At 46.1% G+C, this 12,388-nt stretch overlaps 1 protein-coding gene across 1 annotated transcript in view; it reads right to left on the reverse strand.

Annotated features, from left to right (window-relative positions):
• Nucleotides 1-1,777: 1,777 nt before the first annotated feature.
• The window catches only part of T265_05943 (hypothetical protein), a gene marked incomplete at both ends in the record, with an annotated part of 13,793 nt that continues 3,182 nt past the window's right edge, over nucleotides 1,778-12,388 (reverse strand). Inside the window, 2 exons of the mRNA XM_009171090.1 lie at nucleotides 1,778-1,810; nucleotides 3,254-10,348. Of these exons, the coding sequence (XP_009169354.1) occupies nucleotides 1,778-1,810; nucleotides 3,254-10,348 (7,128 nt within the window). The remainder of the gene's footprint in view (nucleotides 1,811-3,253; nucleotides 10,349-12,388) is intronic.

Raw genomic sequence — 12,388 nt, forward strand, 5'->3', positions numbered from 1 at the left:
ACGCGATAAGAAGACAGAGAACCCTGGACACGGGTGTATTGTCAGGACAAAACATACAGAGCGTCTGTGTAATTGAAGGATTCCTCGGTGCTGCAGTAGCTGTCTTTGCAATGAGACCCATAGGGGTAATGTTGCATCTTAGGTGGCCGTCTATTGGTTACGCCTGCACTGAGCCTGCCAGACTACGCGATAGGGAGGAGACAGAGAACTTGGGACACGGCTATATTGACAGGACAAAACATACAGAGCGTCTGCGTAAATATATGGGATGACTAATTGGCCATACAGCCAATGGTGGTGTTCCGGTCGTGAACAAATCTCAAACACACTAAGCTGGTCGTATGTTGCGAAACCGTGTATGGTGAGCTCCGCCAACGCCCCTGCTTTCCGGACGTGTCGTACCGATGGTGACCTCGGGGATGCGTCACTCTCTGCACATGTACTTTTTCCATGTCTGGGCGCGTCCTGGCAGGTAGTATTTAAAAAAGTGACATTGTCGACAGATCACACTAACAAAAAATTATCCCTTAGTTTTGGTACCAGAATACCTGTTCGAAAAATTAACTTAGTCTTATGTTTAAGGCGAGAAGACGAGTGATGATGTGGCTTGCTTCGGGTTCCAGGTGTTTGAACTCTGTCTCTAAGGCGCAAATTGTCCTCGTCAGTTAGAAAATGCATCTTTGTGGTCTGAGTTACCGTAGATAACCTATCAACTCTATAGGTTGTCCCACGGCAGCTACTGCAATCGATGTAGCGTAACACATCATCAAGCGTAGATTTTTGCGGGAAATTGTGGCGCAATAATCTTCACCGGCTTTAGGCGACTCGGAAGTTTTCATCACATTTCTTTTGAATCTCGAATCATTGTGGAAAACCTTTATTAGGAGTTCTCGTGCGTAGGACACGGTATCTGGCAGTGCATCAATATTTCGCCGGAATTTCCGGTTTATGATTTCTCAGTAGTAGTCGTATCTCATTGACACTTGAATCACCACCTAGTTTTATTGCCATCGTGAATGCTTCACCAATCCAGCCTTGCTCTGTATCCGGTAGCTCAGGAACAAAATGAACCGGCTCATCTCGGTTATTTGACGTTGTCGTACGTATCAGTTTCGTCTTCAGTGTCATCAACCTCAGCTGCTGTTGATTCCATCAACTTTTCTTGCGGCGTTGATCGTGTCCCTCGTATCTCTTCCTCCGCCTAACCAGCAAGGAGGGTTAGGCTGTCGAGCGAGCAGGCTCGCTGGTGTCATCCTTATCAGAGCACACGCTGTCTACGGAATGGCGACAAATCTTGCCAAAGTCGACCTGTTGCATTTAGCGCACCTCGTCTATGGAGTATTGAGAGCGCCAGGGTGCGAAGCCTCATTTAAAGCGTCCATTGAAAGTGTTTGTTACCGGGGTGATCTACTGGTGCTCGGGTAGGTTAGGGATGCGCACAACGCAGCATTTGGGTTGCGCGCACCGGTGATGTTTTGCACAAAGGCGTGTATCGGGTGCAGAGATCGATAGTTGTGAGTTGTGCGGCTCGATACGTTGGTGGAAAGCCATCTGTGAAACGACCATGTAAAATACATGTCACTGCTGCGTAATTTTCGTGCACAACGTGTAACTGCCGCATGGCCGTTATGGAGCCCTCATCATCATCATCATCATCATCATCATCATCATCATCATCATCATCATCATCATCATCATCATCATCATCATCATCATCATCATCATCATCGTCATCATCATCATCGACAGCATGGCATCAGTATTCAACACCGATTCTTCACTGTCGTACCACTAAGATATAGTTGAAAGCCTTATTGTAAAGAAAAGAGTAAAGGTGGATGGGGAAGGGACTGAGTGCTAGCTTAACACAAACATTCCGGGGTGCCCCAAGGTCACAGCTAACCAACAACAGCATGTTAGCTCGAATATGCAGAGGCCTAGTAGATTTGATGTTGAACTGAGCCGATTGTCATGGCGCCAGTGAACTCGACCGCATTGCACCAAGTATCTCAGCATGGATAACAGCAACTCAAAATTGATGTGGTAACCGTACGCTGGAACCCAATTCACAGTCAACAGTTAGAGACTCCTGGATAATCGACCAATCAGAAATGAAGATGTGGGAGCTGACATCTCAGAAAGGGTAGCTAGCGTAGGAGACGACTAATACTTACTTGAATAATTCAGTTGTCTATGGATCGTTTTATAAACTGAGTTGTCATGATTCCACTACGTCTGCGCCCGTCTCTATCTACGCAGCTGTCACTCTAGCATATTGAGAAGTGAAGTCAGGCCGAGTGAACGGTTTTGGTGTGCACAAGAAAGACAGTTAAAAGTGCACGTTGTTGCTTTTGTCGTCACTTCCAATCGCCATTGTCTGAATGAATATCTGGAGTTGTGAGCAGCTCGAAGTGCTTGTGGTAGACTAGGTCCCTTCCCAATCCACTCTAATTCCTTTCTTCAAAACAAGTTTTCTCAAGTCAGCTATGATTGTGGGCAGCGAAAAGCACTAATGTGCCATGGATGTCGGAGATAACGTTGTTTAAAATAAGAATATGGGGGAAGACTTGAAGTGAAGTGGACGTGTACAACGCACGGCGATTCGGCGGTTTAGATCTCCGAAAGGATGCTTAAACCATCCATATGCCTACCAGTAGTCGACAGGATGCATGTAGGTTTTTAAGCTGGTGTATTCAAGGGGAAAAAGCAGTTTTTCACCAGTTTATTGGTTTACTCTCGAATAAATCGAAATTGAATGGGAATTAATTTCGAAATTCCTGTTGGACACATGTCACAACGAATAGAGAATTAAAGACGAAACCATGGGTGTTTCATCTGGAACAGCGGACAGAATACTTTTAAAACAAATCGCGAAATTTCGCTGAAAGTCTAAAACAAACCCATGGGCGCAAAAGTAAATGTGTAGATGGAAGACAGTGAAGGATAGGTAATATTAGAAAGTTCTCAGACTTCTATCCTAGTGCACCCTCCGGGGTCTTTGTTTATGTTCACATAAGTATCTTATTTCAGGTGATCCCCAACGAAACTTATCCCCAGGACAATTTGCACGGGGGCTAGAAGTGAGACAAGGTGCTTGGCAAAATATCGGGTACTTCTGGTGAGATGGTGACCTAGGTACATTCCTCCTCGTTTTCATATACGATGGCGAGTAGACCTTTTTCTCAACTCTGAGCAGTTGGTAATTCGTCTCGATTAGGTCAAGGTCGGCGGACCCCTTTCGGCGCATACTTACAGGACAGCTTGGTGGACGACATCGATGAGGGACACGTTTGCAGCACTGACAACATTCCCGGTAGTCACCGTAATTTTTCCTTGTGTAATGTCTTTTGTTTCTACACTCTTTCCCACATGTGACATACACGAGTGCATCTTGCGCAAATCCTGTTCGATCCGTTTTCCGAAATTCTCCATGCACCCTCGGTATAACAATCACGCTGTCCTCATTGGGCCGCTGGTAATCTGGACAGAATCTGAAATCTGGTTGGACATTGGTGGTATCGAAGGAAAAAACGGAACCCAAAACTTCCGTTGCGCCGTCTTGTTGTGGATTCCCATTGATGTGGATGGGGATAACCGCTGTTTGGTGCGGAGTCGAGCTTACCGGTCTTTGACTCGGATTACAGTGGCACTTTCGACAGGGCTGTTCTCTCTTGAGAACCAGATCTGTAGATGTCGATCCTGGGCCTGCTCTGGAGTAATGACAGACTGGCTGCACAGATGAGTCACACCGTGTATCCATTCCTCGGGTGCTTACACAACATCGGTGGCAACACGCAGGCGGAGTAGACAACCATATAGCGCGGACGGGTGACGGGTAGGTAAAACCAGAAATGTATCCGACGGGTATCAGTTGCACGCCCATGACACCTCTTATACCGTCTAACTGCACGGCCGATTCACGATGCTCGTTGCGTGTCGCAGCAACATGAGAATTGGCTTCATGTTTTTGATCATCGTTCACGCCAGGCACAGTCGGCTGGCTGGGTGACATCTTGATCTGATTAGTTGAGACACCAGCGGTTTGATGGCCTACATCTATTTTGACACGGCTAGTCGAGTTAAATGATAATTTGTTCTGAGGGTTCATGCGATCAGAACTGAATGCTTGCATCGGTAGCTGGTGTTTGAGATGATATAGTTTTTCCGCATTTTCATCTAACGAAATGGAAGCCAGCAACTGTCCGTCATTTGTGTCAAAGAAAAAGTCTGCTTTCTGGGTTGAGGCTGCAGAAGTCAGAGCCGCTGACTGCCGTGCAGTGTTTGATATATCTACCTTGGGATTGTTCCGTTGACTAGTTGGATTGCACGATGTTAGTTTTGAGAGGAATGGTAGGCAACCAGTGGCTCGAACAGTGCTGCTGACTGGCGACCTAGTCTGAACGGATGTCCGTGGATCTCTGGGTCCGTCTTTCGTGATGTCCTGCGAAGGCGACCTATGCTGTAAAACATTTTCAGGAGCTTTGAAAGCTGATTCGTTCAATTTAAGGTGTAGAGGGCAAACATTGAGATCATCGGTTCGGTTCATTGCCCTAACGTCTTCTACAGTTATAGGTGCTGTGTTGGCAAATGGACTGACTGTAATAGGTGATAGATGGCGTGGTTGACCACAGCAAGACATCAAGCAGACGGGCTGAAGCTCAAATACACGAGATGATTCGGGCTTTACTTGTTCCCCCAAAACAAGAGCCGTAGAATAGGGAACAGAATGAAGAGGTTGGGAATGGATGGTCCAAGTCAGTGCTTCCCCAGTAGGTGGCTGAAACATCAGCGCGTTCGTGAGAGGCATATAGGTAAATGCTAATTTATCAATGGGCAAACAGGGTCTTCCAGGGTCACTGGAAGACAGCGGCAACTGTTGAAACTTCACGTTCTGATCCATCGACAAAGGATATAGTGGAGTTCCATTCGGAGCTAGTGGAGGCGAGAATTCTCCCGGACGGTCAGATATTTGTTCAACTGAGTTGGGTAATACTCTGTTATGTGATATCTTACCGCTATTATGAAGTAAGTTGGCGGCCTCGTTTGTGACAGCTAAGGCGGAGGTCTCCTTCATGCTGCCAAATGGCTTTTTGATCGAATCGGCACTCAAAACTGGAGCGTCGGTGATCGTTTTGGAGTTTATAGGGTGCCTGATAACCTTCTTTTGAGATTCGCGCCTTTGTTCCACACGGTCTACAGTTTTGTTAGGTGTTTTTGTGGATGTACGTTGCTGCTGCGCTGCGGGTACCGGAGGTTGTTTGCGTGAGCTTGAACGCCTCTGAAGCGATTGTCCTTCCGGTGGTGCAGTGTCTTGCTTTCTGTTTGTGGAGCGAGATGCACGGCGTAAATTGGAGCTGCCGTGTTGGTAAGACTCGTAGGTTTTCGAAAGAGGATTGGTTACTCTCTCCTCTGCGATTTGAGTCACATCATTTTTTATCCGGTCAGGTTGGTGAACAATATTTTTGGTCTTCTTTTCGAGATCCGATTTTGTGTTTTCCATACAGCCTAGATTAGGTGCTCCAGGTCCTTGTTTTGTACACCCACAGTTCGCTATACATCCAAAGTCCGCCTGTGTATATCTTGATATGCGTTTTGGATATCCATCTTGCATACCGTCATCATGGAACAAATTTAAGCGTGGGGTTACTCTCGGATAGGTTTGATAGGCTTCCACTTCGTTAGGCATCTCAGGTTTCTTTATGCTGTGCACAGAACCCAACGTCAAATTCAGATCAGTATGGTGGGATTCTCGTTTTCGGGGTGTTTCCCCAAGTCTGTGACCCTTATGACTGGGACCACTTGGGACGGTTGGCTGTTCCTGCATCATCTGGTCACTTTGCTTGGTACGATCTTTTTGTAACAGAGACAAACCATCTGGAATATCTGTCTCTTTGTGATCCATGGGAACATCTTTTGACGTTCTTTTTGTGGGCTTATTTGTACTGAAACACCACAATTTCCGTGGCCCGGTCAAATCTGAGTCCGTACAGACTTCCGTCTGATCGGCTACTTTTTGTGAAGAAGGTGACACAGATGCAACTGGAACAACAGTTTCATTGTTTGAAGTTGGCTGGTTTTGTTTTAATCGACCATCAGTCGACCCGGCACTTCCTTTGTTTGATTTCGATTGCGGTTTAAGGCGCGCATTGTAATTGGTCTCCACATTATACCTGACAGGTTTGGATTGTTCGCCTACCGCCAATTCTACTTCATTTGAACTACCCTCATTGGATGATACAATTCCCATCTCTCTACATTTGCATTCAATTATGCACACATGATCAGTCTGTGTGTATCTTGAAACGAACTGACATTTTTCAGCTAGTCTCTGTAGACTTGGACCACTAGTCTTGGTTGGTGGATGATCGTCATGTTGGTTTCCCAACTGCTCGCTTGCTTCCTCCAACTCACGTTGCCACAATCCGCTATTAGCCGGGCTGTCCGCGGACTGATGCGTTCCACTTCGATCGATTACCTCTGAAGCATCATTAATTACGGTAGGATTGACTGTCTCCCAGCAAAATGGTCGTGCAGATACCAGTATCCCGCTAGTGCTTTCACTCGCACTCGATATATCTTGCATCATTCGTCCTTTGTGCTGCGCCTTTCTCGGAGCTGCCAGTCTGGCGTGTATTCGTGGGTTTATCTTGGCCTGCAATAATTCGTTGTCGCAAATACTTGTGCGCACTGTTTGAGGGGTCTTGACAGACTCCAGTTCATCTAACTGACCAAAGTAGTCTTCCTCCAAAGAAAGAAATACTGGAAATCTTTCCTGCATACTATCGTCATCGCACCAGTCTAAACCTGGGAATAGTTTTGGATCATCTCTATAAAGATCTAGTCTTCTAGGCAAGGCATCTGCTTCTGGGAAATACTGGTCGTATGCTTTACTTGGTTTCTGAAGTTCCTTAAAATTGTTCACACGTTTGTACTCAGGTATGCCATCGAAATTAGAGTCTGCTACATCAGTCGTGTTTTCAATGAAATTCGATGCTGGACTCGTATCTTTTTCAGTCGGTTTTGGTGTAACTTGCTTCCTTTGAACGTACGGGACTGGCCGTGGACTAAGTAAAGCTACAGGCTGATCCATGTCGAGTGGATAGCTATTTAATTCAGTTGTTTGCTTGACGTGGTGCTTTTGTGACGGAGACGGACCTTTTGAAGCTCTGTTTACCTGTGCTGTTGTGGTTGCTACGGGAGATCTTAAGGGTACATCAACTGATGTTCTTTTTGTTGGTATATTTTTCCCAAAACAGTCTGAACACCCTCTTCTGCTGAAATCCGAGTGTGTACGTTTTCCAGTAATGCGGCCGTTGTCATACTTTTGCATCAGAGGTAGATCTTTTTGGGTTACCCTCGCGCCAGGCAGTGTGGCTGCCATCGGAGCACCGTGGGGTGCAGTCGTGTCTCCTCTTTTTGTTAGGGGTTCCTTCTTAAAGCAACAGAGCTTTCGTGGTTCGGTCAAGTCCGAGTCCGTACCATCTTCGAAACCGTGGGATGCTTGGGGAGAAGGAGGTCGCGCAGTTATGGGGGGCACATGTGTTTCCCCACTTGATAAATCTCGTCTCGGCCCGAAATACAAACCTGGGATATGCTGCGCGTCGAATTCGTTTATGCGGATAACGGGTTGACGTGTTCCCTCAGTGATTCGCGTGCCTCCCAGTGCTTCTCTGGCCAACAAGTCTGCACTGTTTTCAGATGAGCCTTCAGAGGTTGTCTGTTGTCCTTTAGTATCATCTTCCTCACTGCGAGTTTCATCCATTTGTTCTTTGTAAACACACGGCTCCGTGATAGTAAGTGTGTGCTCGGATGGGGGTTTATGCTTGAAAGGAGGTTTTTTGATGTCTATACTTGTGTCGAAGCCGTTTAATCTGTGACTTTCTGGTTGTATGCCACCAGGTTGTCTCTCTTTCCTCTCGACGATATTGGCAGCTGTATCAGGTTCGAACCCTACTAAAGATTCCATAGTGTTTTCAGGGGTGGTTAATGGATCCTGCATTCTTTTCATTCTTAGTGTTCTTTTGTATTCCTTTTTACGATCAGTTGGTGTTTTTGGACATGTCTCTTCATGTGGTAATTCTATTTCATTGACAATTTCATGGGCTCCTTGCGCAGATGAAAGAGAATCTGTTCTACCCAGGCGACTAAAAAGGCCTTCATCGAAAGAGAAAAATATTGGCCACCTTTCCTGCATACTGTTTTCGCTATACCAGCTGGGACTATGGTTCGGCGACCTGAGTTGCACTCCCGAAATGTGGGGAATCTTTATCGAAGGAAACTGCACTTTGTTGGATTCGTCTTCCCTTGGCAGATGCAACAAAGCATTTGTAGTTTCTGTGTTAGCTTGGAGCATGTCTCCTGTTTGTTTGTTTGTTTGTTTACGGTTTGGCGGTGCGCCAGCCCTTGTTGTTTTTTCATAGATGTTTTTCATGGAGGGAACAGTTCTGATTGGCTGAAATCGATGATCTTCTGGCTTGCTTTCGATAACTGAATTTATTCGACATGACGGACTGGAGGAAGTCTTGTTTTGAGGCAAATTGGACGGTACAGTTCTTTCGCTTTGTTGACTATCCGTTAATTTCCACACCTCTCCCATGGCCAAAGACTGAGGGTGGGTTACGTGAACAGCGTGATAAAAAGTCCCTTCTCCCTTCTCTTCTTTGATAGAGACTTCGGAAACACGCGGAATCATTGTGCCTAACGGATAGGCTTGTGGCGTATCATTTACACGCAGAGGGGATACAGAAATGCTGTCGCTTGGGAGCGGATTGCTCGAGACGGCTGGAATATGCACACTTCCCACGACTTGACTGTCTACGACTGGATACTGCATTTCTTCGTTGCGCTCAACTGTTAGACGGGATGTGGCGCGCAGTAAGCCTTGGACCACAGAGGGCGATCTGTGACTGCGAGCTGTGGCGCGCCCCTGGCCTCCTACCAGTTTTGAGTTTTGTTTCTTTAAACATCTCGATTGGGTCGCCAAGCTACCACATTTCTTGAGACCCTTTATCAATGTATCGGTTTTGGATTTTATTCTCGACAAGGCGTCTCTTCTCTTGACGGATTGATTTCGCCCTCTGGTCATTTGTGACCTGTCCTTGCCAAAAGACTCAGAGTTCTTATCGAATCTTGGGGATCGCGAACCGGTATGGGGAGAGAGAACTCCACTGGGTGAGCTCGGTAACCACTGACGTAGGGATGATCGCTCCAGTCGGATAACCTGGTCACGTTGTTCTGGTTTGAGGATGGGTTCACTGCAATATCCTTCCTGAAGAATTTTAGCAAGGTAGCTGTCCGATTGTGTATCCGGTGCACGTTTGTAAGGCCGACAAATATTACCGATCGAGGATCTTATGGAAGACTTCGAAACCGAACTATGTGAAGTTGCACGTCTCGTTAAATCCGCCGATTTAGCCCGCCATATGCGTTCAGGATTGATCAACGAAAGGCTAGGAAATTTTCTAGCTGCCTTCACTGCTTGAGTGTTATAATCTTCTTCAAACTTTCCGCCCTTTCTGAGCCAATTTAGTACCACGATGGCATCACTTTTATTGGTTCGTTTACGCCTTTCACGTGTGCTGCGCACATGCTTGCTATCAGCTGAAAGTGGCCTTGGGCGATCACCGCGTCGTGAATGACTAATCGATTCACTGTTTGATGAGCTCCAGGAGAGTGCCGAATGTACTTTTCTTAAACCTAAATTTATGCTCTGCGACGTGGTAAGGCTTTGCTCTGAATCCGGTGAATCAGTGTGGCTGTCAGCATCAGAGTCTAGCTCCTTAGAAGAATACAGGCCGAACCCTCCAGTCAAATGAGCCAAACTTTCCGATGTTTCAGACAAATGGCTGTTTGGTTCGTGCTCCTGGTCACCTCTTCTATTGGGAATGGCTTCACCAATAACTTTCTCATTTTCATTGTACAAAAGCAAGTCTGAATGCTCAAAAAGACTTGGCAACCGACATACGTGAGGTTTTTCGGTGCCTGAATATGTATTTTGTTTTGGACAGTAGACCTCACTTCTTAGTGTTTCGGTTGTATGTTTCAAGGACGTATTTCTTTGAGGAAACCGGACTCCTCGAATGAAGTCAGCAATAGACAGGTCACAAATGTCGGCATCCAGAACCATTGTGTAACCTGCCAGACCCATCTTGCTGTCATGATATTTACCCGGTTGTGATACATGTGCATTACAAGACCTTGGACGCCTGAGGAAATGGGTATGTTCAGCGCGGTTCCGGTCGGTGTGCTTGAACCAAGTGGAAAGTTCTTGAAGCTCAATTTCCTCTGGTGTTTCTCTGTCCCCTAACTCAATTTGAAGTGACTCACCTGAAATGTCGTACATGGGATGCTGTGGGAAAATGTTCAGTCAAAAACTGGATTTGCAGTATGAATAGCTGCAAGTCCTCCACAGGTCCTTCTACTTTTAGTTGATATGCCACTTGGGCTTCACGTCCGTGTGGTTGGTTCGTTCAAATCCGCAAACCTTTGACAGACGCTCGAATGCGAACTGCTAGGATGTTTTCTGAAAATGATCCGTAGACCAGAATTTTTCCACTTTCCAATATCATTGAATCGACTTGACGTGAAAATGCTTCCAAGGAGGTCACCGACGTGTTGTGGTTTAAATCATTTGTTCAGATGTTTTACAATTTTGTGAAAGAAAAGGTCAAGTACTTTCACCGTCCTCTATTTGGCTGTTTTAGCGGTTGTATCGGCAAAGCTCATTTATATGTGCCGTTAAAAGTGCAAAGAACTCAGTTGCTCAGCCCACTTCTGGTCTCTTTCCGTTCGTTGTATCCACCGTGTATACTGTTTAGGCATTCCCTGATAACATGAGGTTTGAAGAGTCAGGTGACCTCTAATGGCCGGTATCTCAGGTGATGCTCTGTCGCACATGACCAGCGACTTGATCGATCAAAACAAATTAGTCAAGTATTGGTACGCCGTTAGGCCAAATTGCATCGGAATAAGGGCAACCAAGTTGTCGCATGTGGTGCCAAAATGTATTTTGGGAAATCCGAAAAAAGAACATTTGGCCACGTCTGTAGCCATAGAAGTGGTCGGTTTTCTTTGTGTGTATTCAGCTAAACTATCAGCTGGATGAAGTAGTGATGGGAAAGGAGATTGGTCATGAAGTACCTGTACGACCAAGCTTTGCACAATCATCTGTAGAGGTCACTCATCAGATCACGCGTCACAAACACTCAAACCACGTGACAATTCCTGTCCCACTTGCAACCTTAGCGGACAACATGTACACTGAAACTTCTCAACCATTTTCGTTCACGCGGCCACCACTTGCGTCACGCGCCAGGTTTAGGAAATTCATTCGACACATCAGGTCAAGTTGTATTCATGTTCATGCAAGTTTCAAACACGAAGAGACACCCTTCTCTTCACAATTCACACAATAAATAGGCATACAAATAGGCATACAACACACAGGCACACGCTCGCAGGGAGCAGCAAGTCAAACACTATTCACAAGTCCGCAGCCAAACTGCGGATAAAACACGTTCCTGCCGTCCGGACTTTCACCAGAGAACTCCCACAGACGATAAGTTCCTCTTTTGACTTGCTCCCATTTTGCACCGTATTTATTTTCATACGTGTGGCATCTCACCATTGTCAACTATACTAAAAACCTTCATTAGTGCATATACCTTCTGAACTGTATTATGAGCACTAATATATCCATCGACAAGGTGGTAAGACAACTTCAAACCAGCTTGTCTAATGGTAAGCGAATTTAAATGAGCACATTCGATGGATGATTTACCGAAAGCCTGGAACCACTCAAAAGCAAGCACACACCAAGTTTCGGGTAGTTTTCAGTTCAACGCCAGATGATCAGGGGTTGCGAACAGCAACAGAAGTTTGCCAGTTCTTGAATACGGCAAAAGTACTGGCGTGTGCCGCAACTTCGATCGTGTTTCCGGTGACTGGGGGGACTGACGAGCCATCAACAAATGCAAGTGGACGCTTAAACCGGATTCAGAGATACAACCTCGGTGGCGTAGAATACCGAGCCTGCAACCCTACCGGAAGTGGGTTAATGGGGGATTATTTAACTGGAATTGAGTACTGTGGTCGACTTACATTGTACACTACATGAGTCTCTTTCGTCCCTCGAGTTCAACGAACAGACAACCAGAGCGTACTGAAATATAAAATGAACACATTAGACAACAATATCTCGGTGGTCTCACGAAAGATGAGATTTCCATCCGGATTGAGAAGACCAGAGCAGCTTTTGCGAACCTACGTCACCTGTGGCGCAGGCGTGACATCAGCTTCTCTGTCAAGGTCGAGTTTACAATGCTGTGGTGTGCTCCATATTACTATATGGATCAGAAACCTGGCCGCTGCGCGCCGAGGACGTCAAAAG

Source organism: Opisthorchis viverrini (assembly GCF_000715545.1).
Source record: "Opisthorchis viverrini unplaced genomic scaffold opera_v5_118, whole genome shotgun sequence".
Taxonomy (NCBI): domain Eukaryota; kingdom Metazoa; phylum Platyhelminthes; class Trematoda; order Opisthorchiida; family Opisthorchiidae; genus Opisthorchis; species Opisthorchis viverrini.